The 25,748-nt window shown below is 41.7% G+C and overlaps 1 protein-coding gene across 1 annotated transcript in view; it reads right to left on the bottom strand.

The window, feature by feature from the left end:
- ZNF782 (zinc finger protein 782) overlaps window positions 1–25,748 on the bottom strand; it is a 53,186-nt gene that overhangs the window by 16,804 nt on the left and 10,634 nt on the right. The window contains 4 exon segments of the mRNA XM_066257415.1: window positions 1,884–1,904; window positions 16,062–16,085; window positions 16,589–18,469; window positions 23,003–23,098. Coding sequence (XP_066113512.1) covers window positions 1,884–1,904; window positions 16,062–16,085; window positions 16,589–18,469; window positions 23,003–23,098 — 2,022 coding nt within the window.

Here is a 25,748-nt window from a genome sequence, read left to right on the forward strand (position 1 = left end):
TTTATTTTATTTTTTTTATCATGTGGTTATACCTATAAATAGGGTGGTTGTGACACTTAAACAACTACTAAATAAAAAAACCAAAATTGTCTTCCAAATATGAGTACTTAGCAGTGCTCATTAGCACTTCGTTAAGTAAATTCTTTACAAGTTATGACTTTTTTCTCTCAGAACAACGTAACAAAGTAGTTTTTACTAATATCCTTTTTTCAATTGACAAACCTTGCACGTGCTTAAGTGATAAGGCGTAACTGACCCGGTCCTTCTGCTCCTAAGCCCGGGCGCGCTCTGCCTCAGGTTCACGGTCAGTGTGATAAAGCGCATTGCCTCCCGCCGCTGGCAAAGCCTCTCCCGCAGGGCCCGCAGCGGTCAGCGCCCGCGCGCCCGCCCCGCGCATCTTCCCCCGGGGACTCGGCCCCTCCTGCGCCCTTGGAGACCCTGGAGCTTGGCCCGCGCCCACCTTTCCCGGGTCGACGTCCAGGCCTGGCTCCGGGATCGACGGTGACAGCTCGGCTTTCGGGGTTAGATTCCAAAACGTCCTGTTTCTTTCCCCTAGGCACGAGTCCTGACCTCGGTGTTGGACCCCTAGAACCTCGAAGGTTTCACCTGATGTGCGACTCTTCATCACTAACGAAGCGGGAGAGGGCGGGAGCAGGAAAATGAGGCTGGCTGCACATGCGCAGAGAAAAGCACAGGATACCCATTCCCAGAATGCTGCACGATAACCCACACAGTTCAAGACTACATTTCCCATAAAATCGTGACTTCTCGCAGAAAGAGAGAGAGAGAGAGAGAGAGAGAGAGAGAGAGAGAGAGAGTTTTCATCCTTACTTTTGTTAACTCGGATAGTAGCATTGGAATTATGTAAGCAAATTCACTCCCCCCCCCCCCATGCATGTTACTTAGCATTGTATTATTTGTAAGAAAGGAAAATTCAGCAAGATGTTAAGAACTTCTATCTCTAGGATATTGGTATTCTCACTTTATTATTTTCTACTTTCCTATGTGTTAGGAAATTTGGTAATATAAAGTTTATAGAGGGAAATATTTGAGCTTTTCAAGCGTGCCTTTTAACTGAGAGCTGCTAAGAGATGTGAATCAAATGCTGAGACTAATTTAGTAATAAGTTTGATGTCCTTTATTCAAGGGAAAACAACCCATGGAATAGGGAAGTGCAGCGTCTAACAAGCAGTGGATCACTCTTTTTTTTCTTTTATTTAAGATTTATTTATTCATTTTAGAGGGGAGAAAGCGAGAGAGAGAGAAAGGAGAGAGAAGCAGAAAGCATCAACTCCCATGTGTGCCTTGACCACGCAAGCCCAGGATCTTGAACCATGACCTCAGCATTCCAGGTCTACCTGCTTTATCCATTGCTCCACTACAGGCCAGGCGGATCACTCTTCTAAGGGCAATTTTATAGAGTGCATGAAGAGGCAACATGGAAACAGGGCATGCCTGGCTAGAACATCAGAAATGTCCTCATAAGGCAGGTCCTGTTCTCTGGTGTAAAGTAAGCTTACAAAAGCTGGAGGATTATGATTGATGTGTGTCACATTCCTGAACAGTGACATATATTCTCATAAGTTCAAACTGACTTAGTTTTAGATTTGTAACATAAACACCATTCTGTGGGTCCTGATATAGGGGTGGGCAAAAGTAGGTTTAGAGTTTTGAGTACAAGAAAGTTTATTCTTGTCTTATTATTTATTCATTATTATTATATTATTATTTTTTTTTTAGCAAGAGAGAGAGACAGAGAGATAGAGAGAGGGACAGATAGGGACAGACAGGAAGGGAGAGAGATGAAAAACATCAAGTCTTCACTGTGGCGCCTCAGTTGTTCATTGATTGCTTTCTCATATGTGCCTTGACTGGGGGCCTACAACAGAGCGAGTGACGCCTTGCTCAAGCCAGTGACCTTGGACCTAAGCCAGTGACCTTGGGCTTTAAGCCAGCAAACTTTGGGCCCAAGCCGGTGACCACGGGGTCATATCTATGATCCCATGCTCAAGCCGGCAACCTCGCATTCAAGCTGGTGAGTCAGTGCTCAAGCTGGCAACTTCAGGGCTTTGAACCTGTATCCACTGCATCTCAGGCCAACACTCTATCTACTGTGCCTCTGCCTGATCAGGCTATTTGTGTTATTTTCTATATGAAAAACTGTAAACCTACTTTTGCCCACCCTGTTAATTTGGGTGCTAATGATTGTTGGTCAAATAAGTTTGTAAATTGATATATATGTTTGCTCGCTTATAGTTTGCATTGGGTGTGGGGGACAGGCTGTAAGCAGGCAGGGTGGTTATAGCCTAAGCCTGAGGCTTAATTTTCTTTTCTTTTTTTTCTTTTTAACAGAGGCAGAGATAGACAGGGACAGACAGACAGGAATGGAGAGAGATGAGAAGCATCAATCATCAGTTTCTCATTGCGCATTGCGACTTCTTAGTTGTTCATTGATTGCTTTCTCACATGTGCCTTGACCGTGGGCCTTTAGCAGACCGAGTAACCCCCTGCTGGAGCCAGTGACCTTGGGTCCAAGCTGGTGAGCTCTTTGCTCAAGCCAGATGAGCCCGCGCTCAAGCTGGCAACCTCGGGGTCTCGAACCTGGGTCCTTCCGCATCCCAGTCCGACGCTCTATCCACTGCGCCACCACCTGGTCAGGCCTAAGGCTTAATTTTAAGACTAAGCTTTTCCCCACACCCTTGACTGATTACATGATGTGGGGTGGTACACTCTCATGAGGAATCCCATTATGCCTCAGATAAGTGACTTTGTATCAGAGACTTCCTTGCTTGTACAGTGTGTCCGTAAAGTCATGGTGCACTTTTGACCGGTTACAGGAAAGCAACAAAAGATGATAGAGCCTGACCTGTGGTGGCACAGTGGATAAAGCGTCGTCCTGGAAATACTGAGGTTGCTGGTTTGAAGCCCTGGGCTTGCCTGGTCGGGGCACATATGGGAGTTGATGCTTCCTGCTCCTCCCCCTTCTCTCTCTCTGTCTCTCTGTCTCCTCTCTCTCTCTCTCCTATCTAAAATGAATAAATAAATAAAAAAAGATGATAGAAATGTGAAATCTGCACCAAATTAAAGGAAAACCCTCCCAGTTTCTGTAGGATGATGTGGCAGCATGTGTGCATGGGCAGATGATGATGTAACACCATGTATATAGCGGAGCAGCCCATGGCCATGCCAGTCAAGATGTGGACGATACAGAGAGAAGTTCAGTGTGTTCTGTGGCTCGCTAAATTCGAATTCGTGACCAAAGTGCAACGTGAATATTGGCGCGTTTATAATGAAGCACCACCACATAGGAATAACACTACTCGCTGGGATAAGCAGTTGAAGGAAACCGGCAGTTTGGTGGAGAAACCCCATTCTGGTAGGCTATCAGTCAGTGACGAGTCTGTAGAGGCTATTCAGGATAGCTACCTAAGGAGCCCTAAAAAATCTGTGCATGAGCCCACATCAAACTGCACTGAATAGGTATGAAACTGGGAGAGTTTTCCTTTTATTTGGTGCAGATTTCACATTTCTATCGTCTTTTGTTGCTTTCCTGTGACCAGTCAAAAGTGCACCATGACTTTACGGACACACTGTATATTGGTTTCAAGGATTGGGTTTCTATACTATAAAGTGGGGCAGACTGGGAGCTTGCTTTCTCTCAGTTCCTGAGATTAGCATTAGAGGAGAGAGCAGAGAAAGGAGAGCAGGGTAAGGTCATGTGGAGGAGAGGAAAGGCAGCCAAGATGAAGGAATGCTGAAGAAGCCAGTTTGTGCAAAGTTTGTGCAGAGAGAAGGAAGTGGGGAACAGAGGTGAATAAGGCTAGTGAGCTAGAAACTTTTGATTCTAGGAAACTCGGGTAAGTCAATAGCTTTGTGAGCACTGAATGAGTGGGTTTTGGAGCCCAGTGTGTGTTTTTACTTGCCCGCCGGGTGCAAGCTAGGAGTAAAGCTAATGGCCCACCAGTTCTTGGCTCCATTGTTTCATTACCGTCTGTCCGAATCAAATGCGAACCTGCATGGGCCAGGTGGCTGTGATGGTGGCCGTGCCTACTGGCCACGCAATGATATATCAATATAATTTAATTGAGTAACAAACGCATCAGTCTGGTGCAGAAAGTTCATAGTAGGGAAGGTCACAGGAGTTGGGGAATAGAAAATACATAGGAACACTTTGTACTTTCTGCTCAATTTTGCTAATAACATGAAACTGCTTTAAAAAATAAAGCACAGCCTGACCAGGCAGTGGTGCAGTGGATAGAGCATCGAACTGGGATGCGGAAGACCCAGGTTTAAGACCCCGAGGTCGCCAGCTTGAGCGCGGGCTCATCTGGTTTGAGCAAAAGCTCACCAGCTTGAGCCCAAGGTCGCTGGCTCAAGCAAGGGGTTACTTGGTCTGCTGAAGGCCTGCGGTCAAGGCACATATGAGAAAGCAATCGATGAACAACTCAGGTGTTGCAATGTGCAACGAAAAACTAATGATTGATGCTTCTCATCTCTTCGTTCCTGTCTGTCTGTCCCTATCTATCCCTCTCTCTGACTCTCTCTCTCTCTGTCTTTGAAAAAAATAATAAAATAAAATAAAGCCCATTACAGGGGGAAAAAGGGACACAGAGCCATCCCGAAAGACCTCGCAATGACCAAAATGAAACATATTTAGCAAAATAATAAATATAGTAATAGATAATAGCCCAAAGAATGAAACTGATAGGGGAACTCAATAGTTAGAAATGTAGCTTTAGTAATAGTAGCTTTTAGTTATACTCAATATGCTTAATAATTAATGAAATTACAGCACTTTGTTCTAGGAGCTGGGTACATGAATGGGCCTATGTGACTTCATGAGAATGCAAGCAATCCACCTTTGTAGCCCAGGCCCAGGAGATCCACAAACAAAATGGTATCTAAGCTCCAGTGCTCCAAGGACAGAATCCCCACTAACAAGGATTCAGATAAGTACTGGTCAGCAGATGAAGAAATGCTAGAAGAATCCCTGGAATGTAACTTTTATCTAATCAACTTCTCCCTAAATTCCAAACTCCTTACCTATCCCTTTTTTCCCCTTATAGATGAGATGAGGTATTAAGACAATTCTAGGGTAATCTTCTCAGATCACCGGCCATCTGAATAAAGTGCCCATAAAGATTCAATCCTTATCTCTACTTATTTGGCTGAGTAGTGACAGGCAATATGAACTCAGATATTTTTCCAGTTTCAAAAATAATCTCCACCCTGACCAGGCAGTGGCGCAGTGGATAGAGCAGGGGTTAGGAACCTATGGCTCGCGAGCCAGATGTGGCTCTTTTGATGGCTGCACCTGGCTCGCAGACAAATCTTTAATAAAAAAAAAGTTAAAAATATAAAACGTTCTCATGCATTACAATCCATTCATTTCCTACTGCTCATGTTCATGGTTGCAGGTGGCTGGAGCCAATCACAGCTGTCCTCTGGGACAACACCAAATTTTTATTGGATAATGCATAATGCACATGGGTCGTTGTGAGGTCAGGAAGTAAACTTCCCACCTTTTAATCAAGTAGCCAGCTAGCTAATTGCAGAAACCCTTTTGACGAAGAAGATGGCTAAAAGAAAAAAAGATGAGGAGTATCGTACTTTTCAGCAGGAATGGACAGAGGAATTCACCTTTGAGAAGAGAGCAGGTTCTGCAGTGTGTCTAATATGCAATGATAAAATTGCATCGATGGAACTCAAATATAAAGCAGAACTTTGACACACACCATACTATATTTGCATCGAAATATCCAGCGGGGGACAGCAGGAAGAAAGCATGTCAAGAGCTACTGTGCAGAGAGCAAGCTAGTCAGCAAAAACTCCGTGTTTGGACCCAACAAGGTGACTGGAATTTGGCTAGCTTTGCTGGTGCTTTAGCAATCGTGAGAAATGGAAAACCATTCACAGATGGGGAGTATGCTAAAACATTCACGCTTGATGTTGCCAATGAACTTTTTGACGACTTTTCGGATAAAGACAAGATAATCAAATGAATAAAAGACATGCCTCTGGTGGCAAGAACTGTTCACAATCGTACCATCATGATGGCAAATCAGATTGAGGCAACACAAGAGAAGGACATAAATGCAGCACCATTCTTTTCTCTCGCTTTGGATGAGTCAACAGACGTAAGCCATTTATCCCAGTTCAGCGTGATTGCAAGGTATGCTGTCTGTGACACACTACGTGAGGAAAGTCTTGCTGTTTTGCCTATGAAGGAGACAACAAGAGGGGAGGATTTATTCAAGTCTTTCACTGAGTTCGCTAAAGAAAAAAATCTACCAATGGATAAACTTATTTCGCTGTGTACTGATGGTGCTCCATGCATGGTGGGGAAAAACAGAAGAGTCATAGCGCTTCTTTGTGAACATGAAAAGAGACCCATTCTAAGTTTTCACTGCATCCTACAGCAGGAGGCGCTTTGTGCTCAGATGTGTGGCGAGCAGCTTGGTAAGGTGATGTTGCTGGTCATTCGGGTGGTCAACTTTATTGTTGCCCGAGCTTTAAATGATCGCCAGTTTAAAACACTGCTGGATGAAGTTGCTAATAATTACCCTGGTATGCTTTTGCACAGCAATGTGTGTTGGTTGTCAAGAGGGAAGGTGCTCAGCCATTTCACGGCTTGTCTGAGCAAAATCTGGACTTTTCTTGAAATGAAAAACATCAAGCATCCTGAGTTAGCTAATACTGAGTGGCTCCTGAAGTTCTACTATCTCATGGACATGACTGAACATCTGAACCAGCTCAATGTGAAAATGCAAGGCATTGGAAATACAATCTTATCCCTTCAACAAGCAGTGTTTGCATTTGAAAACAAGCTGGAACTCTTCATCGCTGATATTGAAACAGGTCGTTTACTACACTTTGAAAAACTGGGAGAGTTTAAAGATGCGTGCACAGCAAGTGACCCTGCTCAACATCTTGATCTCCAGCAGCTAGCGGTCTTCTCATCTAATCTACAGTCATTCAAAGCACGCTTTGGAGAATTTCATGAGTGCACTTGTCTTTTTAAGTTCATCAGCCATCCACACGAGTGTGCAGTGGACAGCATCGACCTGAGTTACATCCCCAGTTTCTCTGTCAGAGATTTTGAGCTACAAGCTGCTGACCTGAAGGCCTCAGGCATGTGGGTGAATAAGTTCAAGTCACTGAATGAAGATTTGGAAAGACTCACACGACAGCAAGCAGAGTTGGCGAGCAAAGACAAGTGGGGAGAAATGAAAAAACTTCAACCCACAGACCAACTGATTGTCAAAGCTTGGAACGACCTTCCTGTCACATACCACACACTGCAGCGTGAGTATTGCTGTACTGACAATGTTTGGGTCTATGTATGAATGTGAGCAGTCTTTCTCACATCTAAAGAACGTTAAGACCAACCTACAATCACATTTAACGGATGGAAGTCTCAACGCCTGCATCAAGCTTAACCTCACCACGTATCAACCAGACTACAAAGCCATCAGCAAAACCATGCAGCACCAGAAGTCGCATTAATGGTAAGAAGTACTTTATTCATCATTGTTTAGCAACAGCATAACAACATTATTAAAAAGAACTCAGAGACTTATTGTACTTTAAAAGTGTTGGTCTTACATAAAATGCACACATTTACTTGTATTTACTGTTAAACATATTGTATGGCTCTCATGGAATTACATTTAAAAATATGTGGCATTCATGGCTCTCTCAGCCAAAAAGGTTCTGGACTGGGGTGCAGAGGGCCTAGGTTCAAAACCCCGAGGTCACCAGCTTGAGCATGGGTTCATCTGGTTTGAGCAAGGCTCACCAGCTTGAGCCCGAAGTCGCTGGCTTGAGCAAGGGGTCACTTGATCTGCTGTAGCACATGTGAGAAAGCAATCAATGAACGACTGAGGGGCCACAACCAATAATTAATGCTTCTCATCTCTCTCCCTTCCTGTCTGTCTGTCCCTATATGTCCCTCTCTGTCTCTGTCACACACACAAACACACAAAATTAATCTCCATGTGTCCATATGGATAAAATGAATGAATGAACAAAAGGGGAGAAGGAACAAATCTTCCTAAAAGAACTCCAATTAATAAGTGTAAAAGATGTCAATGTACTTCAGCCAAATACCATCAGTAATACACTTGGAGTTGAACAATTTGTATTTTAATAGTAGTTGCAGTGAGGTAGTACACACACACATATGGGAACCATGAAGTGCTTTAGTAAGAGAGTATTTAGAAAGGAATGATAGGATTTGAGTTTTGGTTAGTTCATTTTGCAGAGGTTCCCAGGCAGCTGAATTGATGAGGATGGGTTGTTGCCAAAAAAATTAATAAATTATTATTATTAATTAATTAATTAAAAGCAGCAGCAGTCACTCATATCAGCTGGGAGAGGGATGCTTGTTGCTTTTAGAGTGGTACAGCGACTTTGTTTTTGTCAGTACTTATGGCATTGTGGTCACAGTGGCCTTGTTTGGTAGGTGCTTAGTGAAATTATGTAGGTTCACCAAGAAAACACCACTGTTTAGCTGTGGCCTCCAGGACAGCTTTTAGCATCATCCAGGCTTCAAGTGATAGGCAAGTGGTTTTTTTTTTTTTTTTTTTTTTTTTTTTTTTTACAGAGACAGAGGGAGAGTCAGAGAGAGGGATAGATAGGGACAGACAGGAAGGGAGAGAGATGAGAAGTATCAATCATCAGTTTTTCGTTGTGACACTTTAGTTCTTCATTGATTGCTTTCTCATATGTGCCTTGACCGTGGTCCTTCAGCAGACTGAGTAACCCTGTGCTCGAGCCAGCAACCTTGGGTCCAAGCTGGTGAGCTTTTGCTCAAACCAGATGAGCCCGCGCTCAAGCTGGCAACCTTGGGGTCTCGAACCTGGGTCCTCCGCATCCCAGACCGACGCTCTATCCACTGCACTACAGCCTGGTCAGGCAACAGGCAAGTTCTTAATGCCAGAGGCTGCTTTATACTTTCTCAAACAAATCGGGGAAATTGAAAATCACCACTAGGACACCAGAGTGATAACTGATGCAGGCAAGATCCCCTGATGGATGCTATTGTGATGGGCGATTGGTACTATAAAGCCTCAAAGTACCTCCCTGCCAATATTTATGTTACTGTAGTTACAGTAGTGGTTCACATCCACACTAGCAGCACCAGGACTCTGAAGAGGTAGGGGCCGGCAGGATCTGCAGCCCCCCTCAAGACACCCAGGTGGGGCCCCCAGTGTGGGGCAGGGTCCCAGGTGTGGGATGGTAGTGGAGGGCAATGGTTTTCTAGGAAAGGAGGTGAAAGGCCTTATATTTGTAAAAAACATTTGAATGCTTTAAAAACTTAGGAAATTTAGAAATTTAAAATGAAAAACATGTCTTTTAATTGCTTATAGCTTGAATCCCTATGAAAGTTATTGTGAGTGCCATGTAGTTCCAGCACCTGCATCATTGTTCTAAGGAGATTATCAATGTTCTCTTCCTACTGTTTTATCTTATTTTTGAAAATTAATTTTATTGGGGTGACAGAGGTTAACATATTCAGGCTCTGACACACCGGTGGTGAAGAATGTGGAGACTCATTCCTTTTGCCCATGCTTAGGGCCAAGTGAGCTTCTCATTTCTGTGGCCTTTTTTCTCATGGAACTTACCATGTGATTCTATTACTCGAGAGAACACAGGATATCATTCCTGGGTTAAAGGCATTATGGGTGACACCTGAAATCACCTTCAGTATAACAGAAACAGAACTTAGGGTAGCAGCTAAAGGGTGTGTGTGTGTGTTTTGTTAGTACATTTCTGAAGTGTGACTTCTCTCCAAAATATTTATTTATCCATTGTGTAACTTCCACACTACACTGTAACAGAGAACCCAAGTGACAGTATTTTGGTTTGGTTCTGGCTTCTAAAAGATTCCATCAGAGAGAAGCTCTGGGCCCTGGCCAGTGGCTCAGTGGATAGAGCGTCGGCCCTGTGTATGGGCATCCTGGGTTTGATCCTTGGTTAGGGCACACAGGGAAAGTGATCCTTTGTTTCTCTTTCCCTTTCTCTCCCTGGCCCCCATCCTCCCTTTTCCCCTCCTGAAGCTAGTGGCTCTGTTAGTTCCCACATGGTCTGGCCGGGGACACCTCCCTCTGTGCCAGACAGCCTCAGGTGCTAAAAATAGTTTGATACTGGAGCTGGCTTGTTGGGCAGATGAAATATATTATGCTCATTTTGTTAAGGATGGCACTGCCCACGTGGAAGCCCGTCTCCCAGGTGATGGTATTGGTTGCCCTTCTTGCTTGGGATGGGCATGATTATATTAACATGTTTTGGGGGCGGGCTGTGGGCAGGCAGGATCCTTATAGCCTGGGGCTTGGTTTTGGGACTAAGCCTTTCCCACCCTTTTTGATGTGGGGTGGTGCACTCTCATGAGGAATCCCATTATGCCTCAGATAAGTGACTTTGTATTAGAGACTTCCTTGTTTGTATATTGGATTAAAGGTTTGGATTTCTACACTAAAAAGTGGGGCAGACTGGGAGTTTGCTCTCTTGGTTCCTGAGATTAGCATTAGGAGAGCAGAGAAAGGCCACATGGAGGAGAGGAAAGGTAGCCAAGATGGCAGAGTGCTGAAGGAGAAGTCAGTTTGTGCAGAGAGAAGGAGATGGGAAACAGAGGTGAATAAGGCTGGTGAGGTAGAAACCTTTGATTCTAGGAAACTCGGATAAGTCAGTAGCTTTGTGAACAATGAATGAGTGGGTTTTGGAGCCCAGTGGTGTTTTTACTTGCCCGCCGGGTGCAAGCTAGTATTAAAGATGATGGCTCACCAGTTTTTGGCTTTGTTGTTTCATTACCATCTGTCCGAATCTAATGCGAACCTGCATGGGCCAGGTGGCTGTGATGGTGGCCATGGCTACTGGCTTTACACGGGCCCATATGGGGTTGCCAGGCCGGACACATGTGGTTGTCTGCCTCACTATCTTTCCTCCTCTCACCTTAAAAGGAAGACATAGGGGAGAAGAAAGGCAAAAAGATTGGAAAGGTTTTTTTTTTTTCTCTTAGTGGAAAAGCAATTTCCTGGTAAGGACCACTTAGAAAATTTTTTGGGCTGAGCCACATGAGACAGTTAACAAGGTCTCAGTCCTCAAAAATGGTGTCATAGATAGAAAAAACCCACCTACTCATTATATCAAGGCTGAATCTCTGGGCCTAATTTATCCTTTTTTGAAAATAAGGTAGGAACTATACTCTTGCTTCAAGCTTTAAAAACAAAGAAACAAACAAACAAAAAATAACACAGACCTTTGCTTTTAAATAATACTAATAACATAATGAAGATAGTTATTATTATTGCTCATTTACTCGGTGCCAGGTTCTATTTTTTTGTGACTGACATAGATTAACCCAGAAAATGCCCCCAGAAAGGACTGTGATAATTATCATTACCCACTTTTCACTTATGAGGAAACTATGGAACATAAATGAGAATCAAGTTCCTCAAGGTCACATACAGGAGGGATAAGTGACCAAGAAGTTAAATCAATAAACCACTTAGCAAATTCAGAATCTGGGTCTCAGTGTACTGAGGTTCCAAAATTCACTTTTATAATTTTTAAAATACTGTTTTGAAGTGTAATTTACATAATTTGTACTCATTTTGGTATATTTTTATGTGAAAATTTATACAGCTTTGTAAACACCATCATAACTTAGATACAGAACATTCTATCACACTAACACATTCCCTTGTTTTCCTACCCAATTAATCCTCACCTCCACTCGTAGGCAACCAATGGTCTGCGTCCTACCCATCTTGATTAGATGTCTTTCCTAGAATTTCATATAAATAGAACCAAGCAGCTCAACTCTTTTATGCCTGGTTTCTTTTATCTAGCATAATCTTACTGAGATTTATCGATGTTGTTATATGCATTCCTTCCTTTTTATTGCTGAGCGGAATACATGTATCCGTCAATGGACACTGTAATTCTTCCTAATTGGGACTATAACGAATAAAATTCTATGAACATTTTGGTGCAATTCTTTTTTACTCTCTCAATTTTCCTCACCCACCGCCTCCATCAATTCCCCTCGCCCGGGTTCCCTCAGCCGGCGGTGCACCCGTTCATTGGCATGCACACCAATCGGCGATGTCAATCACCTTCGCTCGGCTCCCGCAGGATCACTGAAGGCTAAGGGCGGGAATGTCTCCGCTTCTCTGTGTATAACATGGACTCACGAAGCCTCGAAAATGCTCTACAGGTTGACAGTAAAAATTGCCCAAAGGGGAACAACGCAGAGCTGTGGGGAAACCTAGCAGGTGGCGAGCTGCTCTTGCGTGGAGGGTCGAGGGAGCGCCAGTAAGGTCCCCCTGGAGGCGGAGGCGACGGGGCGGGGGTATGGATGCGGCAGGCTGGGGGCTGGCTGGGAGCTGGCGACGAGGGCTGGCGCGGGGTAGGCTGGCGGCGGTGGGGGTGGCGGGTCGCGGGGACTCGTGGAGCCCCCGTTCCGCCCCAGCCCACGCCCGCTCACGTCCCTTTGCCCCGCCTCCTCCCTGGTAGATGCGTAGGCCCCCCAGTGGAGACACCAAGCAGGTCCCGCTACCGGCGGAGCACGCGGGACCAGGACCGGCCCACTGAGGAGGGAGAAGGGAGCGGAGCCGGCGCTGGCACTCCAGTAGGACACATGCCTGCGGCCAGTGGGTAGGTCAGCGCATTAATTCCAAGACGACTCTGCACCTGTGGCCGCGTCCGCTTGTGCCCAGGTGGGGAGGAGGCTCTGCTCACCTTAGGGCGGGGGGACGGGGACGGGGACAGGCGCCAGTGGGACCGGCGCAGCCCGTCCCGGGGGAGCGCGTCCAAAGAAAAGGGGTGAAAAGGAAGGAAAAGCGGTACACTTATTTAAAACTTATTTTTATTAATTTTTTTCTGTACAATTCTGTTTGGGGGGGGGGGTAAATACCGAAAAATGAAATTGTTGGTTGTAGATACAGAGTTGTCCAATGGATTTGTAATGCTATTATCTTAGTTTTAATTTGCACTTCCTTGATGACTTAAGCTTTGGAATCTTTTCTAGTTACTGGCCACCTTATTTCCAACCTTTCCAACTTATTGGCCAACTATATATTTTCTGCAAAATGCTCATTTTAAGCTTTTTCTTATTTTGCCATTTTAACTGGGTTGTCTTTATGAAATCTTTACATATTTTGGATGGAAGTCCTTTGTCAGATACATTTATTAAAGACATTTTCTCCCAATCTATGATTTCCTTTTTCATTTCGATAAAATCTTGGAAAGCACTGTAAATTTTAATAAATTCCCACTTATTATTTTGGTTTTATGGTTCATATTTTGCTAAATTTTTAAAAACTTGGTGTGCCTCAAAGTACAATTAGTTTCTTCTCTTTTCCAACAAATTTTATACTGTTAGGTATTTTGTTTAGGTCTACAAGTTATTTTGAATAATTATGGTATAAACATAAAAGGTGCATTTTAAATATATGAATATCCAATTATCACCATTTTAAAAATAGTCCTCTCAGAGGAAAAAAAAAAAATAGCCCTCCGTTTCCCATCAGTTTACCTCCGAACATTTGTTAAAAATCAACTGACGGCCCTGGCTGGTTGGTTCAGTGGTAGAGCATCGGCCTGGCGTGCAGGAGTCCCGGGTTTGATTCCCGACCAGGGCACACAGGAGAAGTGCCCATCTGCTTCTCCACCCTTCTCTCTCTCCTTCCTCTCTGTCTCTCTCTTCCCCTCCTGCAGCAAAGGCTCCATTGCAGCAAAGTTGACCCCGGCGCTGAGGATGGCTCTGTGGCCTCTACCTCAGGCGCTAGAATGGCTCTGGTTGCGACAGAGCAACGCCCCAGATGGGCAGAGCATTGCCCCCTGGTGGGCATGCCGGGTGGATCCTGGTCCGGCACATGCGGGAGTCTGTCTGACTGCCTCCCCGTTTCTGGCTTCAGAAAAATACCAAAAAAAAAAAAAAATCAACTGACAACTTTTACTTATAGCTCAGATAAGTAGAGAGAAGGAAAGAGCATTGCTCTTCTCCCTAAGACAAGAAAACAGCTGGGCAGACTAACTTTTCCTGAATGCTCAGATATCTGAGATTGCAGAGCAGAAAACTAACCCAGAGTTTGGAAAGGTAGATGGCCCAGGGAGAAACAAGGACCCAAGCCATTGCTGAACTGAGACAGAGAATGCCAAACGCCACGTAAAATGACTAGTGGGAAAACTAGACAACATGTAAAATCAGATAGTTTATTTCAGTAGAGGGATGGAAAGTATAATACACTTTAAAAGCTAGAAATTTTTAAAAAGTACCATAAATAAAAAATGCCTTCAGGCCCTGGCAAGGTGGCCCAGTGTATCAAGTGTCTTCCTGGCCCACCAAGGTTATGGGTTCGACTCCTGGTCAGGGCACGTATAAGCAATCAATGAGTGCACAAGTAAATGGGACAACTAAGTAGAACAGTGAGTTGATGCTTTTCTCTCTCCTCTCTGAAATCAATGGAAAAAAAAAAAAAAAAGCCTTCAAAGGACTGCTTAGTAATACTTGATACCGCTGAGATAATCAATGGTATTTAAGATTTTATGTATATGTGTGTGCGTGTGCTTAAATGTATGTTTTGTTTGGCTTCACTGAAAAGACACACTTTAGTGACACTACCTTTTCCTATAGCCACATGTCAGAAGGCAGCATGAGAAGGGTATGTGGTATGATTCTGAATTTTCAAAAACTTTCTACAAAATGTTTATTTGATGTTAATATACATGTGGCAAACAAACTGATAGCAGGATAGTTACTAAATAATGGGTACATAATCCCATCGCAACACTGAGTTACAAAAACATATAAAACAAGTATGTATAAAGTAGCATGCATATATATAAACTCACAGATAATACAGAACTCAGAATATATTCACATAGTTCAGTGCTGTTGTATATGGAATTTTTTTAATGCTTTTTCTAGGGCATGTCTATGAATCAATAGTTATATATCATTGTTTTAATGTTACATATGAAAAAGTTTTGATATAAGAATTTCTAGGTAAAGGCTATTTAATAGATTTTCCTTTTGTAACACACTCAAAGATATTAAAGCCTGATAACTTGATGAAAACTTTCACACATTCACAACTCAATTATAAGATAGGTAATGAGATGTCACCATTTTTTGGTAAAGGATTTTTTATATATGTTGAAATGGGCCCTGGCAAGTTGGCTCAGTGGTAGAGCATCTGCCCGGCATGTGGATGTCCCAGGTTTGATTCCCAGTCAGGGCACACAAGAGAAACACCCATCTGCTTTTCCACCCCTCCTCCTCTCACTTCTCTTCCCCTCCTGCAGCCATGGCTTGATTGGAGTGAGTTGGCCCTGGGCGCTGAGGATGGCTCCATGCTGTCTGCCTCAGGCTCTAAGGTGAGCAATGCCCAAGATGGGCAGAGCATCATTTCCTAGTGGGCTTGCTGGGTGGGTCCCAGTCCTGGCACATGCGAGAATCTGTCTCTGCCTCCCCTCCTCTCACTGAGTTTTAAAAAAATGGTTGAAATGTTGGTTTTTTTCTCCTGATACTTTCTGATTTATGAGGGAGACTTAATGGATAAAAACTATGATTATTCAGTATGTCATCAGGGGTTTCTCCTATGTGATGTTTCTGATACTGAGTTGAGACGTGCACAGAAATACAGGCTTTGCTACTGAGAGGAGGCAAGTATACATCAATATTAAGTGTACCCAAACCTGTAGAAGCTCAGCAGAGAACAAGTTTATTTCCTAACTGTGAAAAGGCTGTGTCCACGTCTCTGACCATGTTTCCTTCCATCTGGTACTCTTCCAACTTCAGCCCCACGGTTTCAATGATGGTTATTGCCACTCCATTTTGGTAAGGGACAAGAGAAAACATTGAGAATTTGAGGGCTGAATCTAATGAGACTTACCATTGACCCCCACATTCCACTAACCAGGTTAATAATATGACTACATTTAGATGACAGAGTGGTTGAGAAATTTAAGTGTGGCACGAGGGAGAGGAGGAAATGGTTATTGGTGAACAATGAATAGTTATTACACCAAAGTAAAATTGAGAGATGTCTTACAGTAGGATTCTCCACATCCATTACCTCATTTCTTGTCTGTGTTGTTATGCTATGAGGTTTCTATGTATTTTCAGCTGTACTGACCAAGCTGGGTTTTGGCTAAAGGTATCATTGATTACATTGTCAGTTTCCTCACTGTGATTGCTCTGATAATAAACTAGTTTTGATTGCTGGAACAAAGTTTTCACATTTTTATTACATTCCCAGAGTTTTTCTGCAGTGTGAGTTTTCTGAGGACCGAGTGCACAGAGTATTTCTTGTATTCATTACCTTTATTGAGTTTCCTTGCTGGGCGAGTTCTGTGATCTACAATACAATGAGGTCTGCACTCTGGATGAAAGACCATACACATAGAGTGTCTTCTAAGAATTTATCTCCTGTGTAAGTTCCCTGGTGTTTAGTGAAAGTTGGTATCTTGCTGAGGAATTTTCAAGTGTTCTTTAGTCATAGGGGTTCTCCCTTGTCCTCTTTTGTTCTGTGAGATTTTATTTTCACCTTACGAGTTTTGTTTTTTTTATATCCTTTACATTTATATGTTTAATTCCCTGTATGGGCTTTCTGATGTTCTCTAAGGCTTGACTTCTGGCTGAAAGTTTTCCCACATTTATCACATTTATAGGGTTTCTCTCCTGTGTGAGTTCTCTGATGGACTCTGAGGTTTGACTTCTGGCTGAAGGCTTCTCCACAGTGGCTGCAAGTATAGGGTTTCTCTCCTGTGTGAGTTCTCTGATGTTTTCTTAGGACTGACTTCTCGCTGAAAGCTTTTCCACACTCAGTACATTCATAGGGCTTCTCTCCTGTGTGAGTTCTCTGGTGTCCTCTGAGATTTGATTTCTGCCTGAATGTTTTCCCACACTCATCACACTTATAGGGTTTCTCCCCTGTGTGAGTTCTGTGATGTACTCTGAGGTTTGATTTCTGGCTGAAAGCTTCCCCACAATGATTACATTTATAGGGTTTCTCCCCTGTGTGGATTCTGTGATGTCCTCTGAGTTGTGATTTCTGACCAAAAGCTTTCCCACATTGATTACACTTATAGGGCTTCTCCCCTGTGTGAGTTCTATGGTGTTTCCGTAGACCTGACTTCAGTTTGAAAGCCTTCCCACATTCATCACATTGATATGGTCTTTCCCCTGTGTGAGTTCTCCGATGATTCCTCAGACCTGACATATGGCTGAAAGTTTTCCCACATTCATTACATGCAAAGGGTTTCTCCCCTGTGTGAGTTCTCTCGTGTACTATGAGGATCGACTTATAGTTGAAAGATTTCCCACATTCATTACATTCAAACGGTTTCTCCCCTGTGTGAGTTCTCTGATGTATTTTTAGGCCTGACTTTGCACTAAAAGATTTCTCACACCCATCACATTTATAGGGTTTCTCCCCTGTGTGAGTTCTCTGATGTTTTCTTAGGCGTGATTTCTCACTGAAAGTTTTCCCACATTCCTCACATTCATAGTGCTTCTCCTCCGTGTGACTTTGCTGAGACTGAGTCATGCATGAAGTCATACAGCAGGATCTTCCACATTGATTACACTCATAGGGTTTCACTGTTATGTGAGCTCTCTGATGTATGTTGAAAGTTGACTGGCAACCCAGTGTCTCTGTAGATGTGTCATAATCAGAGGCTATGTCTGTCATATGAGTTCTCTGATGCAAGAGGGCTGAATTTTGGCTGAAATTCTTTTCGTGTTCAAAGGGTTTCACTCCTATGTGGATTTTCTGATGTTCTCTAATGTGGGATTTTTGACTGAAAGATTTCCCTTCTGTGTCAGTTCTTTGAGTGATTTGGCTGAAATTGTTTCTGTTTTCAGTACATTCATATCCATTACACTCATGGTGACTCTTGTCCTCTGGATGATTGCTTTCAGAGACCGTAAGTGTTGATTTATCATGTTGGTTTCCCCCAAATTTATGAAATTGATAAAATTTCACTTTTGGGTGGGTGCTACTGGATGTAATAAGGGCAGCCTTTTCAAGGAAAGCTTTTCCACATCTATTATAGTCAAAAGCTTGCCACAAAGTCTGAATTGTCTGATGCTGAGTAAGTTCTTCTTTATGACCAAAGGTTTTCACATTTTTACTGTAAACAAAAGATTTCTCTCCAGTATTAGTTCTGTAGTCCTTAATACTGAGGAGCCATTTCTCACATGCATCAATCTCATGAGCCTTCTTTCTTGAATGCTGACAATGTGGGGTCAGTGAGCCCCGATACAAATAAGCAGGCCCTGGAGTGTCAAATCTACAGGGCATCATTCTTGCAGAGAAAATGTTTATATCCACGTTACATGGTTTTCCTGAAATCTCTTGCTCAGTAGTCAATGATTTGTCGGTAAATAAAATTTGCCACAATTCTTTGCCTTGGCTTTCTGGGCTCTTCTCTGAGAGTTCATCAGGTTGAGGCTTTTCTAAAAATGAGAAAATTTAAAAAATGCTTTGTATTTGACACACTCCTTATGGAAGGGGCCTTACATACCCTACTATGGACTTGACTTGACTCCTTAGTTCCTGGCTCAGTTTCCCAACCATAAAGAAATTCTAAGTGTATATGCTCCCTTTCTGTTAAAAATAAACTTTGTGTAGTGGAAAGGAGAGAGGAAACTAGAAATGAATATAGATATATATTTGGCATCTTATGATATCATTTCCAAAATTGAGTAGGGAGGAGGATATAAAGGAAAAACTGACAGTGGAGGTTATTTAAGAGGTGGATCCTGGAAAGAGAAAAAGCAGAGAATGGGATGAATTCAACAAGGGTCATGGCACTAAGTAGATGAATTTATAATGGCATCAACTTTCTCATGCTGAAAAAACGAATTCCATTGGCTATCCTTTAATTCCCTGTAGCATCATTCACAGAAACATAGATGTATCAGTGGAAGTGAAAAAACTGGTAACTTAAAGCATATTTTCCATGTATATTGGAGTCACCACTTTATTCTGGTTCTGGCCTTGGTATTTATATCAGGCTTGTGCAATAGGGAATCTCCCTTGACCATGAAATCTTAACATTCCTCTTTTCAATGTGCTTACTAATTTCCCCCAAACCAGTTTTGTCCCTGTCCAAACCTTAATTCTATTTCCCCTCTATTTTTTTTTAACAAATCGATTTAGTTTTTATTGACTGTGAGAACTTTAAGAATCACGTTTCAAACTGGCCCTAGAAATATTACACGTATTCTTTATATTTATTTACCACAAATTTATTGTGCATATTTGACTATTGCCCTACTCTCTGCAAAAAATGTCAGGTCTATGCTAAAAATATTTGAAGACTTTGAATATACTGCCCTAGATACCAACAGATTAAATATTTAAGTGATGTGATTCAGGAAAAGAATGTTTTCCACTGACTACATGCATACTGCATGTTCTAGCTACTGTTCCACTAGTTCAAAGTATTTTCTGCTCTAATGTTGTCAGGATACCAGTCCCCAATAAACGGTTCATTCTCAGCAATAGCTTTATGCTTACATTCTTTCTGTAAATTATCCTTCATGCTGGCCTTAAAACTATTTAGACTCCAGCCTGACCTGAGGTGGTGCAGTGGATAAAGTATCGACCTGGAAATGCTGAGGTCGCCGGTTCGAAACCCTGGGCTTGCCTGGTCAAGGCACATATGGGAGTTGATGCTTCCAGCTCCTCCCCCGTCTCTCTCTCTCTCCTCTCTAAAATGAATAAATAAAATAAAAATTAAAAAAAAACCCAAAACTATTTAGACTCCAGATGCCCTGTCAGATTCTAATCTTAATTTAAAACAAATCTTAAAACCAAATTTCTAATATCTTCTCACAAATCTAAACATTTATTTTAAAATCTGAAAAGAGTAACTGCCTAAACATTGATTTTAACATGGGGAGTACCCACAGCTGTGATTCATGATTTTTTAAAATGTAATATAATGATTTAATGGAGAATCACAGACAAGGGATTTTTATTTTGTCTTTTTTTTTTTTTTAAGTGAGGCGGGGGAGATAGACAGACTCCGTATGTACCCTGACCAGGATCTACCTGGAAACCCCCATCTGGTGCTGATGCTTGAATCAGTCGAGCTGCTGGTTGAGAGAAGGGGGAAAAGGAGGGAAGAGAAGCAGATAGTTGCTTCTCATGTGTGCCCTGACTAGGGGTCGAACCAGGGATGTCTACATGCTAGGTTGATGCTCTGTCCACTGAGCAAACCAGCCAGGGCTTTTTTGTCATTTTAAAAAATAATTTTTATTTACTGATTTTAGTGAGAGAGGAAGGGAGAGAGAAAGAGAGACAGGAACACAGATCTGTTCCTGTATGTGCCCCGACTGGGGATTCAGCTGGCAACCTCTGTGCTTCAGGATGATGCTCAAACCAACCGAGCTATCCGGCTAGGGCTGATTCATGATTTTTAAAGTAATTACTATCACTAAAATCAGGAGATACCATTAAAATGAATGGCAATTCCATAGTTAAGTGGGTAGCACTTTGTCTTTCTTGCTTGTACCTAAAATAATGGTCCACCTTTTAATCAACAGCACTTTATATATATGGTATATTTATACAGCTTTGCACAGCTATTGAAAATAAAACCCTCACCATGATATTCTTTGTACACTTCTGTAATATAAAGTAAGTGGTCCATAGAAAGCAGTGTGCCTTAGAATTACCCAGAGAGCTTTTCCACTGGACACAAGCACTCAGATTTAATGCTGACTTACACTTGATGATTCAAAAGTCCCAGAAGTTTGACGTGGGCATTTGCATTTATGGGTAGTGTTTTCTGAATCAATCAATATGACATACCATTCTCCACCTGGCTTTGGAGTTAATCTACAATGTAATTACTATATTTACTATATGATATAAACCAGAGTAAGGAAGAGTAAAACAGGCTAATTTTGGGGGGAGATTATAATCCAGTTGAGGAAGGGAGTTCACTGGATAGCTGTGTGCTCTCTGGCAGGGTCCTTGTCTTTTGACATACCCAAGTGGGTTAAGAATTTATAAAAGAGAGAGATAAAGTATCAGCTGAAATATTTCAAGAGTAATTAGAGAAGTAGGAATCAGAGCCCAAACTTAACATGAAGAATAGTTTTTCTTTTTTCCACTTGAGGTTAGCTATTTTAATTAATTAATTTTTATTTCAAGAACCACCTTTTGGCTTCTTAATTTTTACCATTATAATTTTATATTTATTATGTCTTTTGCTTTTCTTTTCTTTTAAAACTTTCTTGCTTTTTAAAATAAGTATATGAGATTGAAAAATTTCCTCTAAGCACTGCTTTACTATAGCCTAACAGTTCTAATAAATGTTTTCTGTTTATAAAAATTCCTGGATATTGTACAATACTAATTTACTCTCTGATAAAATAGGTTTCTTAAAAAAGATATACATGCCTTATTGATTTTAAGATAGAGGGATTTTAACTTTTCTCATTTCGTTTGCAATTTAGTGTTATTGAATAATATCTTGCTTTGTGGAGTTTATCGACATTTGCCTAAATTTTACTTTTATCAATGCTCCAAAGTCCTTTAAAATGAGGTTTTCTTCTTTGTTTTCAGAATAGAGTTTTGAAAGACACATAATAGATAAATTTTATAAAATATGCTATTTATAATTTCTAGACCAGAAGTCGGTAAACTTTTTTCTGTAAAAGGCCAGAGAGTAAATATTTTCGGTTTTGCTGGCTGTGCTGAGCAGTATTCCAGACTCCCCCTGGCTCTGGTAGAAGACTAGAGAGGAATGTGAAGGTCTGTAATGTCGAATGTGTTCCTATTTCTCCTTCCAACTCTTATTAAAGTTTTTTGTTCTATGACTCTTGATGATAATTTATTTGGTACACTAATATTCAAAACCATTATATATCCTTTAAAAGTTGTATTTTTAGCAACTGTCCTTTTTGACCTGAATTGACCCTATGTATTAGTTACATAAATATTGAGTTATTTATTATGTATTTTGGTTGAACAGTTCATGACCGTGTATCAAACTTTCTAAATTATATTTTAGGTGTATCTCTTTGATAATCTGATAGCATTTCTCTTAACAGGTGAATTTAACCCATGTACATTAGTGGTATGGAAGACGTGGCAGATACGGTCGTTTCACTCTGTGTTATGTAGTGTGTCTGCATAGCTCTGTGCAGAAAAGAGTTAACACAGTAGGCCCCAGACTGCTAGCTTTTGAAAGGCCTGCTTGGGAGAGAATCCTTGGCCAGCATCTGAGAACTTAGATTTTGAGATAGTTCCCAAGAACCTAGTCCCTAATGAATTTTCTAGGTAGAAACATTTCACATGTGTTGTCACAGTTCACAGCTGGGGGTCCTGGAAGCTTGCACTTGGGTTTCTTCTTGCCTCCTTTCTCTTTGCACCTTTCTCTTTGATTTCACTTTGTATCATTTCACTGTAAAAACCTTAGCCATCAGTATTTTTAACACAGCTTTACAAGAAGCTTTTCTAGTAACAGGTATGTTTACTTTGCTCTGTCAAACCTATGCAACTGCTAACTGCAGGAAGACTGCAGTTTGCTCCTATAGTTGTCTTTCTATTTAGATTATGTAATTCCTAAATCATCTATTTATTTAGATGGTATTGAGCAATTATCATATAATGACAAAATCACTGTTTCCTTTCCCTCTTCTTATCTGTTTACCCTCAATTTTAGTCACTTTACTGACCTTTCTTAGTTTTTATCTTTTTATTGTTAATATATAGCCATTACTTATTTTTCAGCTTCAAATGGTATATACTCAGCTGCTATCTTTTAAAGGTGAGAATATCAACATGCTTATAATCCATTCCCTTTGTAGGTTGCCCACCTTGCAACATTAGATCTATTACTTCTAAAGTTTCAAGTGTAAAGGCCTCTAAAGGAGAGTGCTTGGAAAACAGTTCAAACTGCTCGCTTCTTTCTAGCTGACCGCTCGGATCTAATTTTTTTGGCTGCCTTCTGCCAGCATTCAGTAACTTACCCGGGGAGCTTCTGCTTAGAAAGTCTTTTTCTAAAGACCACGGATCTTCTCCTTGTTCCAACGTGAAGATCAGTCCTGGTTTTGTAAAGCAGTTCCCTGTCAATGGGAAATGATTCAGCACTTGAGTTAGCTGCACAGGTGTCAGTTTCTGAATGGAAAGGAAGCTACAGCTTCAGAAACGGCTTCAGGTGGGTCACAGGACACATTCTTGGGGGGAAATGACAATAAAAAAACATTTTCTTACACTCATACTGGATCACTCTCCTTAAACCCCTGAATCAGAAGGCTATATAACATTAAATTCTAAAATGCTCAATTTCTGTGTTTTGAACAAGAGATTTCATAAAAACTTTGAACTCTGGCTATAGTAGAATAAAGAAAGTGTTTACCTCTCTGTATCAGATACCTAAAATACCATACAGGCCACGTGAAATGGTTTTTAGATTCTAGACAACAGACAGTACAGACAGGGATCCTTGAGGTAGGCAAATAAATACAGTTAGCACTGGTTATGCTGAGAGAATTTACAAACCATAGCACAGAAAGAGACCAAAGCAGAGCCTGGCTGACCCAAGTAAGATTAGGAAACAGAAATGGATTTTAAGGAAGCCATGACACCTAGAATTTGTAGGATAAAATACCCGAGAAGGGAGATATACTGATAAAGAGTGTTGGAGAGCTGCAGAAAGGGCTCCTGAGGACCGGCGTGTGCCAGCACGTAAGGAGAACGGCAGGATGGGGAAAGACAGAGGAAAAGAGTAGGCTGAAAACCACTGAACCATGCATGAAGGTGGGAAGTTTCTGTTCCTCCGGTCAAGGTACAAAACTTCCTAATTCATGGCCAATTGGGGAGAAAAACCAGAGGGTATTCAGTGCCTTGGGAGAAGAGCCAAATTAGTCTGAGACTAAAGTGAGCTCTGGATCTAACATAGCAAAGCTTAAAGCAAACCCTAAAGTGCTCAAATTAATCCCAAATAACTAAGCTACATCCCAGAAAGGGACCCCCAAAACTTAAAATATTATAAGACTAGCAAATAATATAAAACTCATAATCTCCAGAACCCATAAAAAATTACCAGGAATGAACAGAAGCGGGGATATGTAACTCTTATAAAACAGAAAAATCAGTAAGTAGCAACAGAATAAAAATGACACATAAAATAATCAAGGCCATTAAAACAGTGAATATACAGACTCCATATGTTCAAGAAGAGAAAGAAATGTGAATATGACAGAAAAAGAGAATTTTTAAAAAGTTCCAAACTGCCCCTGGCCGGAGGCTCAGTGGATAAAGTGTAAGTCTGGCATGTGGACATCCTTGGTTTGATTCCCGGTCAGGGCACACGTGAGAAGCAACCATCTGCTTCTCCCTCATCTTCTCCCTTCTCTCCCTCTCCCTCTCCCTCTCCCACAGCCAGTGGCTCAATTGTTTTGAGCGTCAGCCCCAGGTGATGAGTATAGCTCGAGGATAGCTCGGTTGATTCGAGCATAGATAGGCCCTAGACAGGGGTTGCCGGGTGGAAACCAGTCAGGGCGCATGCTGGAGTCTATCTCACTATCATCCCTCCTCTCACCTAAAATAAAAAAATTTCCAAACTGAAATTCTAAATATGAAAAATATCTGAAATGTGAAAACGAACCAACCATAGAACAATTGGGTAACCACTGGAAAGGATTAATAAAGGTATAGATACCACATGAGGTAGCATAAACGGCACAAGTCAGACTGATGACTGTAAGGCATAGCTAAGCTATGATAAGTTAAAAGTATGAAAGAAAAAACTCATAGTGAAAAGTGACTAGAAAATAATAAGTTATCTGTGACCTGTGGGATAATATCAAGTTATCTAAAACATTTAAGAAGAAAAAAAGGAGGAAGAAAGAAACATTTGAAGAAATCAAGAGCAAATGTTCAAATTTTGATGACATGTATAAACCCTCAGATCCAAGAACTTAAATGAATGCCAAAAAAATAAAAATGAAGAAAACCACATCGAGGTGCATTATAATCAAATTGCTAAAAACCAGTGACAAAGAAAAAATCTTAAGTAGACAGAGAAAGACATAATATGTAGAGAGGAGCAAAGATAAGAACAAATGCCTACTTCTGGTCAGAAATTATGTGAGCAAGGAGACAATGAGCTGACAAACTTAAAGTGCTGGAAGAAAACAGGTCAACCTAGAATTCTATATTTAGCAAATATAAGACATTTTCTGACAAGACCTGAAAGATTCAGCATTAATTGACATGTATCATAGGAAAAGATAAATTCTTTTTTAAAAAAATGTTTATTTTAGCCTGACCAGGTGGTGGTGCAGTGGATAGAGTGTCAGATTGGGATGCAGAGGACCCAGGTTCAAAATCCCCAGGTCATTGGCTTGAGTGCGGTCTCACCAGCTTGAGCACGGGGTTGCTGGCTTGAGTGTGTGATCACAGACATGACCTCATAGTCGCTGGCTTGAGCCCAAGGTTGCTGACTGGAGTAAGGGGTCCCTTGCTCCGCTGTAGCCCCTCCCATCCCCACTGTCAAGGCATATATGAAAAAGCAATTAATGAACAATTAAAGTGCCGCAATGAAGAACTGATGCTTCTTATCTCTTTCCCTTCCTGTCTGTCTGTCTGTCCCTATCTGTCCCTCTTACTGTCTCTTTGTCTCTATCACATACAGAAAAAAACATATTTATTTTATTGATTTTAGAGATAGGAAGGGGGAGAGGGAGAAGGAGAGAAAGAGAGAGAGAGAGA

Source organism: Saccopteryx bilineata, chromosome 2, assembly GCF_036850765.1.
Source record: "Saccopteryx bilineata isolate mSacBil1 chromosome 2, mSacBil1_pri_phased_curated, whole genome shotgun sequence".
Classification (NCBI taxonomy): Eukaryota; Metazoa; Chordata; class Mammalia; order Chiroptera; family Emballonuridae; genus Saccopteryx; species Saccopteryx bilineata.